Source organism: Harpia harpyja, chromosome 17 (genome assembly GCF_026419915.1).
Source record: "Harpia harpyja isolate bHarHar1 chromosome 17, bHarHar1 primary haplotype, whole genome shotgun sequence".
Classification (NCBI taxonomy): domain Eukaryota; kingdom Metazoa; phylum Chordata; class Aves; order Accipitriformes; family Accipitridae; genus Harpia; species Harpia harpyja.
Genome location: NC_068956.1, coordinates 4029515 through 4047116, shown reverse-complemented (window position 1 = coordinate 4047116; position 17602 = coordinate 4029515). Strand labels below are relative to the sequence as shown.

General features: G+C 41.2%; 1 protein-coding gene across 2 annotated transcripts in view; it reads left to right on the top strand.

Moving 5' to 3' along the window:
* INTS4 (integrator complex subunit 4) overlaps nucleotides 1-17602 on the top strand; it is a 39082-nt gene that overhangs the window by 9252 nt on the left and 12228 nt on the right. For both annotated transcript variants that reach the window (XM_052812160.1, XM_052812159.1), the window contains exons 9-16: nucleotides 147-218; nucleotides 1219-1393; nucleotides 4175-4380; nucleotides 6983-7125; nucleotides 7883-7998; nucleotides 9965-10098; nucleotides 10871-11028; nucleotides 15642-15735. In XM_052812160.1, coding sequence (XP_052668120.1) covers nucleotides 147-218; nucleotides 1219-1393; nucleotides 4175-4380; nucleotides 6983-7125; nucleotides 7883-7998; nucleotides 9965-10098; nucleotides 10871-11028; nucleotides 15642-15735 — 1098 coding nt within the window. The remainder of the gene's footprint in view (nucleotides 1-146; nucleotides 219-1218; nucleotides 1394-4174; nucleotides 4381-6982; nucleotides 7126-7882; nucleotides 7999-9964; nucleotides 10099-10870; nucleotides 11029-15641; nucleotides 15736-17602) is intronic.

Below are 17602 nucleotides of genomic sequence, written 5' to 3'. Positions count from 1 at the left end.
ACAGTAGTGTCAAGCATTGTATGAAGCTATTAGAATGAGTGGGTAAGATTGGACGCCGTGTTGGGATAAGTCAGGAAATTATATGGTGTAATTTTGAATTACCACATTTATTCCTTTTGATTTTTTTTTTCTTTTTTATTCTTTAGGGTTCTATGCAACAAGTTAGCTCCCATTTCTTAGAGCAGACCCTTGACAAGAAGCTCATGTCGGATCTGAGGGTATGTAAATATTTGGGTTTGTTTTCACGGTGTGTAGTGTACTAAAATTGCACAACAGGTATGTTAATGTTGAGTGTGTTTGTTTACCATGTCCTTGCCTCAGGGCTGCTGAGAGTTAATTGATGATGACAGGTTTTCTTTTAGATTAAAGTCAATGAAGCAATTGCTAGTTTTAGATTTCATTAGCTGAGCATGTAATAAACAGCTCTAGGCTATTCAGGTTTTGCCGATGAGTGGTAAATGTTTGTGTTCTTCTGATGGTCTTTTGACTAAAAGCTTTATTTATTGTGCATGGAAAGATTGCATCCTAGTTTTAGGAGCAAGCTTATGGAAACAGCCTGCAAGATCTGACCAGTAGACCTAGACATTTCAAGAGACATGAGTAGCTAAAGGCTGGGACTCCTGAGCCCTACGAGCAAAACATTTCAGTAAAATTCCTTCCTTAAGCAACCCCCTTAAGGTATTACGTTCAGTTTTTCTTTCTACAAAAGAAGATGAAGCTAGAGCTGCTAGTTTTTGTGGGCTGCTTTGTAAAGGCTGTTAAAGAAAGTGCTGCTCAGCTTTATTTACAGTGTGGGGGGAAAGAAGGTGGACTAGCAAGCATGCTGAATGAATATCACATTTTACACATTGCTGAACTCTGTATAGTATTGATAGTCATTAAAGTATTTAATTGCAGTTTAACAAGTTGAACTGCAAAGTGATAGCATCTGTTTTTGCAGATCAGTTATTGGATACTTAACTAGACAGGCCTTTGCTCTGAGCCAGTTTGGCAGTTCTTATAATGGATGTCTAAGAATATGTTAATTAAAATGTATGTTATTATCCTTTCCCAACATCAAAAGTACAAAGAGTTACTGGCAATTAGAAATATTCATAGAAGAGAAGGTACTATTTGCCTTTCTTAGCATTTGCATGTGACTGTCAACGTCTGTTTACTGTTTTGTTTGGTCATCTTCAAAGTTTACCATGGTTGTAACTGAAAAACTTGTTTCGACAGAGGAAGCGCACTGCACATGAACGAGCCAAAGAACTCTACAGCTCTGGGGAGTTTTCAAGTGGCAGAAAGTGGGGAGATGATGCTCCCAAAGAAGAAATCGATACAGGTGCTGTAAACCTGATTGAATCAGGAGCTTGTGGGGCTTTTGTTCATGGCCTGGAAGATGAGATGTATGGTAAGTGTTGACTTACTATGGAATGACTAAAGGGGGAGATGTGTGCTGGCTAATAAGTTTTGGTTTTGGGGGGGGTTGTTTTGGTCAAAATAGATCACTTGGCTATTGTGTTTGGGTTTTTTTAACAAATCGTGGACTTCAGGGTGGTGGGCTTTCATTCCATTGTGATCTCTGATAGGGCAGTTATTTCAAAGATGCTACAGTGTTGCAGAGAATTTTGGATAGAAATGTTCCATTGAGTAGCCAAAACCAAACAGCTTCCTATAAACAGTAAAGTTTTACTAAAATATCTGGTAAGAAGTGGTTGCTTATGTTATGCAGAAACCCACTGGGATTATTTTTTTGTTTTTTATTGACTTTAACAGTTGCATGTGGCTCTAAATTGGCAACATTACTTGCTGCTGTTTGAAATTGGTGTCTTCTCTGCAGGAAGGAAAATCGAAATTTATAGAACTTGTTGTTTAAAACATGGCACTATGTGTTCATGGAGTCCAATAATCATTCATTTTGTAAACATAGCAGCTTCCATCCTAACAAAAGTTAGAACTAGTGGAGACAAACCCACATATTTTTCAAAATATTTCAGAATCCACCAGCTCCAACAAACCAAAGTTTTCTTCTTCTAATTTTCAACCCAATTTTATCCAGAGCCAATTTATACCCATTTGTTCTTAGCCAGTGGTAGGTTTTAGACTAAATAGTTGTTGCTTTTCTCAGGGGCTGGCTTCCCTAATGAATTAATAGACAGCTTTCATTTTGCAAGGGGCTAAACAGGCTAGGCTTTTATTCTCTGCTGCTGTAAAAGCTTTCCTCTTGGCCAGCTAGAATGCATTATTCTTGAAAACTGGTGACTAGATCTGTATGTTTTCAGGTACTTAAATTTCAGGTGAGGTCTTGCTTACATCTTTAGCAATGTTATTGTTAATTCTTTTTCTTTAATGGAAGTACCTATGTTCTAAGGTCACATCTACCTGTTCCACAGTGCTATTGTTTTGGTCTCTTGAGGTCTTGCTATGATGGATTTGGAGGCTGTAGTCTTTTTCCAGCAGATTATATCTGATCTGTTCTTCTAAGCAGGGTGAATTATGAGTGTCAAACTGGAACACAGGCATTCCTGAGCTCCTAGATTTGGCTATAGTATTGACCATGCTGATGGCCTCAGGAAAGTCTGTGTGCTACCCTTTCCAGCCCAACTTTCCCATGGGTAAAGTGAAGATTTTATTTCTTAAGGCTGTTGAGAATGGCTGGTATTTGCATAGAACCGTGAAAATGCCGAGCTTTGAATATTATTCCTGAATTTGCTTTTAATGTTACTGGAAGGAGGAAGCTAAATTAGAAAGTACAAAACCACTATAACAAAAATATCTCTGTAGGTCGTGTTGTAAAAGTTGGTTTATTGTTCCATGACTCCTGCAAATAAAAGCATGTTTTCCTAATAGCTAAACTCTCCCCGAAGCTTGAAAATGCAACTTTTTTTTTTCCTCTGACTAACAGTAAAAAATTTTTTACTGGCTCACTCCATTGACCTGAGAAACACATTCTCCAGTTTCTTGTGCTGTAGGTCTTGTGGCAGTATGGTGCTATTGGGGATTGTTGATAAAATGGACAGATGTAGAACATACACAGATCTTTAAATAATGTAGAACTCTCCCTCCACTGCAGCATTTTTAAATGCTCCTGAGATTTCTTCCTTACTTGCAGTGCTGCTTCATTTCTTGAATTCCATGTTGTAACTTAAATCTGAATTACTGTGTCAGCTTATGAAAGCAATATTGGCAAAATGTTATTTTTCTCTAATACCTTGGTCTTAATGACTGCGGAGACTTGTAGTTGTGACAAAAGCTTTGTTACTGAATAAGCAGGGGTCTCGCTGTGTTTGCATTTTTCTACTTAATCAGAATCATCAGGAATCGAATATGTTCTTTAGGAACAATAGGCCTAAAAGCTACACACGAGTTTAAGTAAATGTTTTCAAGATGAGCTAATTTGAATGAAAAATAAAAGTATGTTTAAAACAATAATGTTTGCAAGACATCAGATTAATCCTTATTTTTATGATCCCAGCACATAAATGTTATGGAAGCTTGCGAGGATGGCTGCAGGGAAAAGTCTCATCTCCACTTAAGCTTGTTACCTTTGGGTATTCTTCAAATTCCTGCGATGTTTTACAGCATAAATACACTCTGGACACTTCTTGATGCTTTTTTGCTTGAATTCTGAGTCATTTTAATAGTTTGGTGCCACCTTTTTCCTTTCTTTTGAGGAACCCGAAGTCACAAAGCAGAGGAATTTCATTCTGTTTACTGCCGAAATGCTGATACTCAAGGGCTCTTCAGCAATTCATAAAGTGCTACACGGCAAGTTAAAAATGCAGTGAATGCTCCAAGCAATTACGATGTCAGGAAGAATAAAACAAGCAGAGTTTAATTATCTAAATTAGTTTGCTTAAGATACCAGGGTTAATGCTACACTTGCAAAATGCACTATGAAATACGTAATATTTATTGCTGGGTAGGAGACCTATTTTTCACCTGCAAGTCCCTCTTGCAGATGCTTACGACAGCACCATGCGCTGTAGGAGAGGTGAGGCTTTTGATTTGAAGACTTGCCTGTGAAAAGGTCCCCAATGGCATGGGTCCTTGCTTCATCTCCATCGTCTTCAGTGTTTCTTTAGCATCTCCTGTCCTTAGTCCAGTCCTTGAATAATAGGAGGCCTGGCTGTTGGGTGGTATGTCCTTTTAAACAACACTTAGAATTAATTCCCTCCCTCTCTTTTAATAGAGGTTCGGATTGCTGCCGTTGAAGCCCTCTGTATGTTGGCTCAGTCCTCACCTTCTTTTGCGGAGAAATGCCTGGATTTTTTGGTTGACATGTTTAATGATGAAATTGAGGAGGTGAGATTGCAGTCAATACACACAATGAGAAAAATTTCCAACAATATCACACTGAGGGAAGACCAGCTGGATACTGTGTTAGCCGTCTTGGAGGTAAGAAATTCCTAAGGGGGAAAAACTTGCATTCCTGCTTTCTTTGAGGTGTTATAATTATATAATGCTAATCAGTCCCTTCCTCTTGAGATGAAACTGTCCACCTTTTGTTGTTGGTTTTTTTGCTCTTCTTTGAACACCCCCAAAGGCTGCTAAGGTCTAGTAGCTTGTAATCTCCAGGACAACAGAATAGTTTTGAAATAGATGAATTTCAGATAAAAACTCTTCCATTGATCATTGTGCTATTGCCTAATGTGTGTTTCCTTCTGTCTTGTTTTGTGGTCCAGTGCTCTGCCCCACTTCATTTTGAATACAACTTCATTTTCTTTCTGTTTCCTTTGCTCAGCTGCTTTAGCTACACCTTTGCTCACCAAGCAGAGACAGGGCACAGGCCTGAGATCTCTCTTCTGACTGTTCAGAGGGTTTGTTGGCATGCTCTGCAGTATCGATTTGGCCTTTCCCAACCAGTCACTGCTTAGCCAGGATCCAGGGACAGTATGAGTCAGCTGCTGTTCCTGGTTGATGGCTTTGATCTGGGAAGGGGAAGAGATTTTGCCTGTATGAACAGTGCTGTCCCAAACTGCTTCCCCTCAGACCTGATTTATTTGCTGAGTTATAGCCCTTGAGGCATGGGTTTTTTGATTCTGCTACACATGGTAGGCAAGTTTCTGCTTCTTTTGGGTAGTCTCCTAGCCTCAGGCGGCGCTGCAAATCTGCTATTTCTGTCTTTTCACCTCCTGTTTGCTTGACCCAGGGCAACAGTGGCTTCTTTCAGTTGTGCCCCAGGAAGAAGCAAACTAACTAACCTATTTTATCAAGCTGTAACAAATGCTGTGGAATATGATCTGAATTTGCAAATGCAGCGATGAGTTTTAGGTGCCTCACATTTTCATGTAGTTGATTTACATTTGTTCAAGCTGGGGACCTGTGCATCAAGGTATAAAAATGTCCTAGTTAGACTGGGGTTCTGTCTTACGCTTCTGTGCTGACTTACCATGTATGATAAATCATACATGTTTTATGGTTTATATTATTATAGTTACTATCAGGTATTAGGGTAGCTAAAGTGTGCGAATTATTAACATTTTAATGCGTTTGCCTGATTCTGAAAGGTGCTTGCTTGTGTTCTGTAAAATCCATCTTCCAGTACCAAAATAAAGGATATGGAAAAATAGCATTATCTTTCGTGCCTAAATTTGTTCCGAGAGTGTAAATATGGAACAGTTCGGTGCAGGGGTAACTTCTGTTTTCACCCCACCACTTTGACTTTATCTGAATAACTCTACCAGCTACTCCTTGCTTTTTTGACCAGGCTTTGGATTCTGCTTTCCCTGTTATCCTTGATCTCAGTTTCTGTTGAGTTGTGCTCCTCTCTGTCCCTTCACAGTCTTCTGCCTCGCTTGTCTCTGTACTGCCCTTCCAGTGGTCTGTGCAACTCACCTGGAGTATTTTATGTCCGTGGTCATTTCCTTCCAGTCCTTAGAGTACGTCTTCACTTTTGGTCATAGTCTGCCTTCCACCACCAAAATCAGAAATGGCTGAGCAGCCCTGCTGTGCTTTCCTTCTTTGATCATTTGTGTGTGTTGGCTGTCATTTAAGAGCTTTTACAAGAGGACTGCTCCTTCTTCTTTTCTGTAAGACAGTGATGAATGAGCTGTTGATACTTAGCAAATTATAATTTAAAAAAAAATTTAAAAATCCACCATTGAAATGCATCCAGTTCTTGTATCCTGTCAGATTTTCACGTTCTATCCAGCAGTGCCACACAAATGCTGATAGCAAGGAAGTATAATACATTGATATGGAATGGCAAGGTGGTTTTTGGCAGAAGGAATGTAATTAATTAAGCTGGAGTTCAGCCACAGCACTTCTAAAAATACTGCTTGGAGGTTGCATAAGCTCCTCTGTACAACGTCACCCTGGCCTAAAAAATAAAATGGGTGCAGTGTGACTTTAGAAGCGGTACATTATGGATCCCATATGATCATAACAAAACTCCTGACTGAACTTGTAAGTGTGTTTTATTTTTTTTATTGTCCATCTATAAACCCATAGTTAGGTCAAGTTCCTTTATCCTATGGATGGTCACTGTTAATCTAGTCTGTCCAGCCATTGACATGTCCTCAACACTTACACAAACCCTCTGGAGACTGGGGACTGGGTTAAGGCTTGTGGAATTGAGCTTCATGTATTGAATGATAAAAGGCTCCTCCGAAGATGATAAAACAATCTTTGGTGATTGTTTTGCTGAGTTACCCAGCACCTTCCTTTTCTGTTACTGCCTATACCTAAGGATACAACATCACCCAAACCAAATAGTGATTCTTGCTGTGCTTGAGAAGATCAGCGGTGAAACAGTTCCCATGCATTCCAGTAAATGAAGCACATGGGTGGATGAGACCAGCAGGAGACCCTGCAGCAGTTGCCTGGTCTGTCATTTCATCTGTGCTTAGCTATGATAACTAGAAACGTGCCCTGTTTTTCAGATGCCTCTAGTACTAATTCAGCCAAGGAACAGGAACTGCTACCTTTAAAGTAAATGTGTATGCAGGCACATCTTCTCTCAGCACTCAAAGGTGTCTGGATTGGGTTTTTTTTTCAGGATTCTTCAAGGGACATTCGGGAAGCGCTTCATGAGCTGTTGTGTTGCACCAATGTCTCAACTAAAGAAGGCATCCATCTTGCACTGGTGGAGCTGCTGAAAAACCTAACTAAGTATCCCACAGACAGAGAATCCATATGGAAGTGAGTGTGTTCAGTGTCCTTGTGTGTCTACTTACACTCATCTCGTCTATGCCACTAATGTTTTGTGCTTACTTGACACTGCATTAAATAGTAATATTTACCTGCAGTTGATTATATCAGTTGTGACAAGTGGATTGGCTATGTGGCATTGTGCTGTTGGAGGGACTTTTTCTGTCTCAGCAAAAATAATGAACATTTGTGTGGGGTTTTTTGATTGTTTAATGGAAGCAACAAAGGAAGTGATGCTCCAGCACACATGGTTTTAGATGGAATTCTTGGCTATTATTGGAAACACTTATTTTAGTCTGCTTTGTCTTCCAGTGTACTCTTGCATTGTTTTTGGAGTGTGGTGGAGTTCGGGGGTTTTGGGTTTTGTTATTTGGTTGGGTTTTTACCTCCTCACTCCTTTATTTCTGAAGAAAAGAATACCCTCATTTGTTAGCATTTAGTATGAAAGCTTTTCTCGGGTTGTATAGCTCCAGGTGTTAAATATTTCTTGGACAGTTTAAATAAAAAATTTTTATTACTGCTTGCTTTTTCAAACTGTCTCCTCAGTTTTCTTGGATCCTACCAAATATTAACACAAAAGCTCAGCTGTGAAGAGACAGCGTTGCCATGAGTTTGCACATAAGCTTGGACAGTAGGATTTTGATGTTGACCAGCGTCACAAAGTGCCGCTGCAACATAAAGTAATAATGCTTTAAAACATTGTATTTTGCATGTTTACTAAGAAATATTTCAATCTGTGTATTTTCAGATGCTTGAAGTTCTTAGGAAGCAGGCATCCCACTTTGGTGCTTCCGTTAGTCCCAGAGCTGCTAAGCACACATCCGTTCTTTGACACTCCAGAACCAGACATGGATGACCCAGCTTGTATCTTTTTCATGAAGCCAGTTTTTTGTTTTGACTGTAATAGATTTTATTTGTATTTTCCTGATGCTCACATTTGTTAAAACATTTCAAACTGTAGCAGACAATCCTGTAGCTATTTCTGAATCCCTTTGCCGCTTAATTACTCAGCAAGTGATGGAATAACTGTTATCTGGAACCATCTTCATAAATACCTGTGTGGTATAATTGGCCTTTTTTTATGCTGTGATGAATAATCTGTTCATCAAGCAATTTGTCAAGGTTTAAGCTTTGCAGATGAGTCTTTGATGTGAAAACATTTGTCTAGTTTGCACTAATTTTGAAGATGCTTTAGCTTTTAAATAAGAATAGTGGTTTTCCTTGTTTGTTTTCTTTTTAGGTAAAATTTCTCCTACCCTTACTGTTGTGCATTGTGTAGAACAATACTGTCTCTTAGCGCAGCAGTGGCTGAATCCCCATAATGCTATAAATTTATCATCTTTTTGAAATAATTCAAAATCAGAAATCCTTATATTAATGTTAGCACTTCTAGTGCTTTAGAATACAAACTATTATTGTTATACCATTATCCTTAACAATAGGAGATGCCTTGGAAATGCGAAATACCATTTTTCCATTGTTCATTCTCCTTACTTCCCTTCTGTGTGATTGCAGAATGTAATGTTATTTCTGATGCATGCTGAGAGATGTTAGGCTGGAACAACTCTCTTCCTCTGTGAAGCTACTACTTATTTCTCACACCAGTCACAAGCCATCCACTAGAACTTCTGTACAGATGAAATAAATACCTTGTGAGAATTGGAAAAGGCTAGAATCAGGTGGAGAGAAAGAGTAATCCCTAATCAGATAGCTGAGTAATAATTTGAGTAAATTTGTCCTGTGAGTTGAGAATTGAAGGAGCATTGCAGGGGGGAAAAAGCTGTTATTTAGCTCAATGCACCTTCCTGCCCTGAACCAAAGAATATTATTTGAGAGAATGTTCTGGAGGTAACTTGCCACAAAATTCTATGGAGATAAATTCTGTGAAAGATAGGCCTGGGAGCCAGAAACTACAAGGTAGACTTGAATGATAGGTTTCCAGTGTAAACTGTTATTTAAAAATATGGTTTTATTTGATTCAAAGCACTTAGCAAATTTGAATCAGATTAGTTGAATAGCTTCAGCTGAAAATTTGGAAAGAATTTTGGGCAAAGAGGAGAAGTTGGTTTCTTAAGTGGAAGCTTGGCAGCACATGGATGCAGAAGATTTTTCAGGAGGTGAGACATGAGTTCAGTCCCTTCTGTGGCTGAACCTACTTCTTCCCTGTGCAGGCGAGAGCCCAGACGATCATAAGCTTTGCATTGGGATCCTTTTACGCTCCCCTGTTAGAGATCCTATGCTTGGGGTCAGCCTTGCTGCAGGTGAGTGTCCCACCCTTTGGGCTAACTCATTAAAGCCTTTGGCTGCCCTCTGTATTTGTCAGTCTCTCAGAGTGTGAAAATGTTTTTTCTGTCCCAGAATCATCTTCCCAATGATTCTTTGGTTTAAGTCTGTGTAAGAGGGATGTTTTTCAGGTCATCATAGGAAATGCAGCAGTTTTCAAAGACTCAGAGGTAAATGTTTCATTTTAGGTGATGTTTGGGTACCAAACTGGTAAGCACAGTGTAAGCTTTGAGGAAGAGTGAAACTCCACCTAATGAGCATGTTCTGCTGGTTCCTATCCTTTGTGTTGCCTCTGAGCCATCCCACGTTGGCAGTAACATCCTTCCTCCAATATGGCCCATCCTGTAATGTTTGTGCTTTGTACTTTGTTTTCATCTGCTCAGACAGCTGCCTCTTTGGGTTTTGCCGAGCATTCTCCAACTGTAAAGAACTTCCTAAACAATCTCCAGCAAAGAAAGGGTTGTTGAGTTGTTGTTGTTTTAACTTGCCATCCCCAAGGAGCACTTCTTGCTGTTGTTTATTTTTCTTTAACAATCCATTTCAATAGACATTGCTGTTCTGGTTCTGATTTTTAATGCTGCTAAAAGTTGCCCAACAATGCCTGCCCTGTTCTCTGATCATACATTCAGACATTATGCCTATCTTCGGGATAGTCTTTCTCATCTGGTCCCTCCATTAAGAGTAAGTTGAACCACTTTGGTTTGCCCTTCACCACTCTGTTATGAATCTCTTCCATGTCTGTCAGTGTGTAACGCTTCAATTCTAAAAGTTTTTTCTCCCAAGCGCCAAGCGAATGAATATTGAAATGTATATTAAGTAAGGAGAGCCAAATATTAAATTGTTACAATATGGATTTTGTAATATTTTGGGGAGAATAATAGCATTATTGCTCTCAAGCGAGAATAGCACGTGGTTTGCTGGTTAGGAAAGAATACTGGGAGGGCAGGATTCCTGGGAGCTTTCTGTAGCTCTGACTGTGTGGGGAAGGGGAGCTTAGCCTTTGTAGATCTTCCAACATTTGACTTGTGTCCTACCTAAACAGTTTACTTGCAGTTGAGATGTGTTCCCTGCTGCTTTGAAGCATGTTTTTCCTGCATGGAAGTACAGGTGGGACTGAAGTTGGTTGTAAGTCTTACTACAGCTCATAAAATGAATTGCGGTTTGTGTGGTCTTGGACTTCCCTCGACTTCACAGTGTCATAGTTAACAGATGAGGAAGATGTTACCCTCAAATGGATGTTGAAGTTTAACCTGAATATCTCTAGCTGCAAGTGGGTTATAAAATGGAGAATATTAACTAACAAAGATAAAAGATGTAGACTTGAAATTCTTGATATAAACTTTGAATTTGAGAAATAAATCGGAGCTCTCGGTAGTTGTTAATGCGGCAGCATTTTACAATGTTGTTAACTTGTGTTAGACTTTTCTGTACGCATGTGTTTCTTCTTGCTTAGTTGCCAGGTAGAAAGCTGGTGTCGTCCCCTGTCTCTCCCAGCATTACACCACATGAAGATCCTTCCCAGCAGTTCTTGCATCAGAGCCTGGAGAGGGTTTACAACCTTCAGCACCTCGACCCACAGGGCATACAGGAGCTGCTGGAGTTTACCATCCGGTAAGGCTGCTAGCTGACCTGTTCATGGGAAGATCGGTTAGGATTCCCAGTTTCTCTGAAGCAGGTGCTTTGCTTCTGAATATTGGTGTTGTACTTTGCCATCGGGCACTTAGCCTGAGACTTGTTTTAGAGAGCATTGTGATAAAAAGGTATTCGCAGCCTGTTTGAAACAAAACTGATGGTCTCAGCTCTGGCTCTGCCCCACTGAATAATCAGTGTGTGTGGTTTGGGGGAACATCTTTTCAGAGCATGGTAAGAATCAGCTAAGGGTGCTCTTCTTGGACTGTTTGCTTATGGTAAAATACACTTTCAGCTTTTATGGATAACAGCCTTGTGTGTCATTCTTAGTTCTCTGTCCCTGTATGAGTCCTTTATTTTGATCATATTATTTTTAATATGCATGTGCAGGGTTCTTTTGTTTCATTTTTGTGGGAAGAGAGAGGTTGTCCCCTTTGCTTTTCTAATTTCCAGGTCCTGTGGCCTTTCATTCAGCAGGAGAGGTCGTGCTTCTAGTGATTTATCGGGTTCTTACCACCAGTCCCACTTATAAAGGACTTTGGCATTCTTCATCAGTTTGAAAACCAGAGAGATTTTTCTGGCATAGACAATATTATTAGAATAATAGAATCATTTAGGTTGGAAAAGGCCTTTAAGATCATCGAGTACAACCATTAACCTAGCACTGCCAAGTCCACCACTAAACCATGTCCCTAAGTGCCATGTCTACATGTCTTTTCAATACCTCCAGGGATGGTGACTCCACCACTTCCTCGGGCAGCCTGTTCCAATGCTTGACAACCCTTTCAGGGAAGAAACTTCTCCTAACATCCAATCTAAACCTCCCCTGGTGCCATTTCTTGAGGCCATTTCTTCTTGCCCTATTGCTTGTTACCTGGGAGAAGAGACTAACACCCACCTCACTACACCCTCCTTTCAGGTAGTTGTAGAGAGCGATAAGGTCTCCCCTCAGCCTCCTTTTCTCCAGGCTGAACAACCCCAGATCCCTCAGCCGCTCCTCATAAGACTTGTGCTCTAGACCCTTCACCAACTTGGTTGCCCTTCTCTGGACACGCTCCAGCCCCTCAATATCTTTCTTGTAGCGAGGGGCCCAAAACTGAACGCAGTACCCAAGGTGCGGCCAAGTACAGGGAGACGATCACTGCCCTGTTCCTGCTGGCCACAATATTTCTGATATAAGCCAAGCCTGCTGACGAACACCCCCAGGTCCTTTTCTGCCGGGCCACTTTCCAGCCCCTCTTCCCCAAGCCCGTAGCACTGCGTGGGGTTGTTGTGACCCAAGTGCAGGACCCAGCACTTGGCCTTGTTGAACCTCGTACAATTGGCCTCGGCCCATCGATCCAGCCTGTCCAGATCCCTCTGTGGAGCCTTTCTGCCCTCCAGCAGATCAACACTCCCGCCCAACTTGGGGTTGTCTGCAAACTTACTGAGGGTGCACTCGTCCAGATCATTGATAAAGATATTAAACAGAACTGGCCCCAGTACTGAGCCCTGGGGAACACCACTAGTGACCGGACACCAACTGGATTTAACTCCATTCACCACCATGACTCTTTGGGCCCGGCCATCCAGCCAGTTTTTTACCCAGCAAAGTGTGTGCCCGTCCAAGCTATGAGCAGCCAGTTTCTCCAGGAGAATGCCGTGGGAAACGGTGTCAAAGGCTTTACTAAAATCTAGGTAGACAACATCCACAGCCTTTCCCTCATCCACTAAGCAGGTCACCTTGTCATAGAAGGAGATCAGGTTGGTCAAGCAGGACCTGCCTTTCATAAACCCACGCTGGCTGGACCTGATCGCCTGGTTGTCCTGTACGTGCCGTGCGATGGCACTCAGGATGATCTGCTCCATAACCTTCCCCGTCACTGAGGTCAAACTGACAGGCCTGCAGTTGCCCAGATCTTCCTTTCAGCCCTTCCTGTAGATGGGTGTCATGTTTGCTAACCTACAGTGAACTGGGACCTCCCCAGTTAGCCAGGACTGCTGATAAATGATGGGAAGTGCCTTGGTGAGCACTTCCACCAGCTCCCTCAGTGCCCTGCGGTGGATCCCATCCAGCCCCACAGACCTGTGTGTGTCTGAGCGGTGTAGCAGGTCCCTAACCATTTCCCCTCGGATTATGGGGGCTTCATTCTGCTCCCTGTTGTTGTCTTCCAGCGCAGGGGGCTGGGTACCTGGAGAACAACTGGTCTTACTATTAAAGACTGAGGCAAAGAAGGCGTTAAGTACCTCATCCCTTTCCTCATCCTTTGTCACTATGTTTTCTCCCCACATCCAATAAAGGATGGAGATTCTTCTTAGCCCTCCTTTTGTTGCATGTTGCTGTGTGCTGTTGTATAGATAAGGGTGTACAGGATGGCTTCTGAATGTGGGTTTTATGCTGTGTCTTCCATTTCATCTCTAGACTAATTTACACAAACTTGAAAAGTGTTTCAGTGTGATTCCTCTGCTTGGAAAGAGGAAAAGAGCCTTATTTTGAGAGTTGGAAAAACAATCTAAAATGCTTTGCTTGGAATATGGAATTCCAAAAAGCTTTATTCTTTTCCTTCCCCTAAAATAGCTGCCTTTTCTGTATGTGTAGCTGTGAATGGCTTTCACACCCACCTGCAGTGGCAAATTAACAGTGTGCTCCTCACTGAAAACCCAACTGTGAAAACTATATGCTTTGTCTTCAGCTGTTTTGAATCTACTATGTGCAGCCTAAAACATAGTCTCAAAGCATTTAATACACTAAATGCTTGAAACAGGTAATCTCTTGGCAGAGCATCCAGAATCTCATAGGCACAATGAAGGTCTGGAAACCTCTCAGGCTGTGAATGTTTTTGATTTTCAGTGTAGGAATCTTGTCAGAGATGGCTGCATGCATAGTTTATATGCAGTAAAGGGCAGTAATGCTTTGGAGTTGATGGAAATTATTGGCTTGGCTTTTTTCCTGCTGGGATCACCACCCAGGAACCGTACTAAACCAGCTGCTGTTTTCCACCCTTAAGAGAAGGGAGGATTTAAGACAAAACCAAAAAAACCGTTAAAGGTTATTTTGCAGAGGGCAAGAGTTTCCTGCGCCAACAATTTGGTTGCTGAGAGGAAGGGGATAGAAGAGGCTCATGGCAGTGGATTCTGTGGTGGGACATAACTCCGTCCTCCTTTTTCCTTGTTGTCATCGGGGGAAGTAGTGCAGACTTCGTGGACCTGGTGTCTACTTGGGACTTGCATTCCTAACCACGCTTAAGACTAACGCTCTTCCCCCAGGCTCTGCAGCTGAAACTGTAAGACAGGCTTTTTAGCAAATCGGTCTTTGTGGTTTAGTTTCTCCATCTATACAACAGGAATTTTTTTTGTCTTGCAGGGATGTTGAAATCTGTTTAAGATTTGTAAGGAAATAGAATTAGTGGAATTGGGAACTGTAGAAGACTGGGAAATGGAATATGTGCCTGGCTGTTAGCTGAGAGATGACATCCTGTTCCCTGTTAGTGTGTTGTGATGCATTAAGTATGACATGGGAATTGAGCACCCAGGAGTCTCCTCTTCTCTCTGCTCCCTGGGAGAAGATGAAATGGAGTCACTTTGTAAAGCTTAGGCTGTCTCTACTGTTGTTGCATTTAAGGAAGGCATAGCCCCTCTGCTTAGTAGAGGTTTTCTTTGGCTGCAAATTATACAGATAATCTCATGGATTTTTTTGAATGTGTCAGCGCTCAGCAACCTTCTGGTTTGGCAGAACCAAAGTTTCAGAATTGTATCATAAATGCAAAGATAAATCTAAAATAAACAAAAGGGAAGGGACATCTGAAGAAAAAATATTCTTTTTAATCATACAGTAGGAAACATGGAAGTAGAGTGACAATTTTGTACACTTTGGATCAAAGCAAAATGCAGAGAAGAACAGACGTGTTGAATCCACATCATCCAACCTATTTTGAGATCTGTAACAAAAAATGAGTTTTGTTTTCTAATACACACTTTTAATTTTAAAACATGTCTAAGAGTAGAGAACTGTAAGGCCTTTTTGGGTTCCATTAACTGTCTTTTTTTTCTATCAAGTTAAAAGCTCCTTCTATTGCTGTATGATTTACAAGAAATACTTATACCAGACAACATGCAACAGCTAGTTGGGCAAACATCAGTACATAAGATTTCAGCTTGGTTTAAAAAGGCAGCTATATTTCAAATATGCTTGGTTGCGTGAGGCTGACATGTTCCAGACAACCTTTCCTAGCCAACAGGAATAGTTAGATTTCCCAACGGTGTAACACAAATGAGTCGTTAGCTGCTGTAGAAGTCTGGAGCGTTTTAAGTTAAATCTGGAACTGCTACACTGTATGGTTCCCATAGGGCTGCAGAGTAATGTGGGTTGACAGACTTATTGCTTCCACTGCTGTGCTCGTGTCAGCCTCCAGGAGGAAAGGAGATGCCAAGTCCCAAGGTGCAAACTGTTTTGTAGTGCATGTTTTGCTACCGTTTCTGGTCCTTACTCTAAGGATAAGAAAGAGCAAGATGCAGGAATAGTTGGCTTCATCGTTACTGTTGCTGTGTTCTGAGTGCATTTAGATTAACTTGCTTGCTGTCTCAACGTTGTTTTTTCTTTTTTTCATGTGCTTCAGTGATCTTCAGAGGCTTGGAGAGCTGCAGTCGGAACTGGCAGGGATGGCAGATTTCACTGCAACTTACCTTCAGTGTCAGCTGCTCCTCATCAAGGTTTGACTTCATCTGTGTTTTTTGGGCCATTCTTCAAAAATGCTCCCAGTCCATCACAGTGGTGCAATTTCACGTTTTTATGTTCGTGCTGAAAACTGATGTATGATGAAAGCGCAGGTTCCATGGATTTCTGATATTCCTGCTTCCCTTCTGTGGCAAATAATTTATGCAGTAACTTTGCCAATGAGTACGCCAGTGTAGATCTCTGCTGTACCTAGGGCTTTTGTCGGTTCGTGTGTATTTTGCCAGTGCAGAGTTTATTTTCTGAGGAAAATCACAACGGAGGCAACTACTCTGTAGCCTTTTATATTACGAGAGTCACTTTTCTCTGCTACTGGCCACTGGAATACTTTTCGGCTGCTCTAAGTGGAGTTTTTACAGACAGTGTTTTGTAGACTGCTTTTTTGGCACCAATGCCAAAGAAATTCTTTAGACTTGATTGAGCAAAAAATCAGTTGTGCTTTCTTTTACAGCGCTGAAATGATCGATCTATCTGGTATTAGCAGGTGAAGCGGTTAGTTTGACACCATGGCAGCAACCCTTTTCAAAGTCAGCTTCTTGCGGTAAACAGGAACTAATTTTTTGCTTCACTTCTCAAGCTATAAGCTGGCCGTAGTATTTAAGTTAGTCTTTTGGCATTATTTAGGTGTTTGAATGTAACTTATACACATGTAAAGCAAGAACTAAAGCAAGCAACAAACATGTTTCCAGAAGGGACTCAATAAAAGCTTTGTTATGTAAAATCAAGAAGGGATTTCAGTTTCTTTGCTAAATGCGTAGCTGCCAGTTGGCATATCTCATGGCAGCCCTCAAATCCTTGGAATACATTTATCGCCCAAAGAAGGTATTTTAGATGAGTGGTGTTACAGTTCAGTACAATCCTAGCTAAATCCAAAACTTCTGCCAAAGCAAAATGTGCTATCCAGGCAGCGGACCAGCAGTTGGAGGTGGCTTTGTTGCCCTTCTCCAGGGTTTGACTGGAGTGAACCAGATGGTTTGTGTATCTGGCAAAGAAGAGTGCTCTGTTTGCATGAAGGAGGTAAAAGCTGCATCAGCCGTTCTTGGCTCGAGGATGCAGAGGAGTCAGTAATGTGGCTGAAATGAAAAGTAACTTGTAATATCATACAACAAGAAATTCTGATATGGCAGAGAGAACCCAAATGTCAGAGCAGCCTTTTTCATTAGATTTCTTTCCAATTGCTTCTTTCCTCAACAGAAAGAAGCTGTTAGGGAAAAAAGTATCTTCATTTCCCAGCCTCTTGAGGCTCAAAAGATTCCAGACATAGGAACTTCCAGACAAAAGGCTCTACATACCCTGTGATTTTAGGGGTAGTTAGCTGGGATTCTGGGGCCAGCCTAGATGAAGGATATAGTCTGTATGTTCTTGAGCTTTGGCTACAGCCAGCTTTGTGTGTAGCTGTATCTAAGGACACACAGCTTCAAAAAGGAGACAGTGATATAAATCATCCAGTCAAGCTTTCTTAATTTTTTTAAACATAAATCAAAAAGCAAATAGGGTGTGGTTGAATGGGGGTTTTTGGTTGGTTTTTTTTAAATACAAGTATCAGTAGCTGATGTACACTCAGTATTCGTAGTAACTCCAGAATCTTTGGTGGGGTGGAGACTGTCAACAGGAAAGTTCAGAAATATAACTGTGTAGGTGTGTTTCTGGGGACAGTTGTTACTGTTTCTGCTTTTTGCCTGCAATCTGAGATTGCCCTGATCTTGGTCTCAGGGAGGTGACAAAGCAGTGGGCTATTGTTTTTCTAATAAGTGACTTCATTCTGTGTAAAGTTCTCCTTAAAAAGTACTGAAGAGTTTGGCTCAGTCAGTCTCTAATTTATAGCTCTGTTAATATTATTCTCAA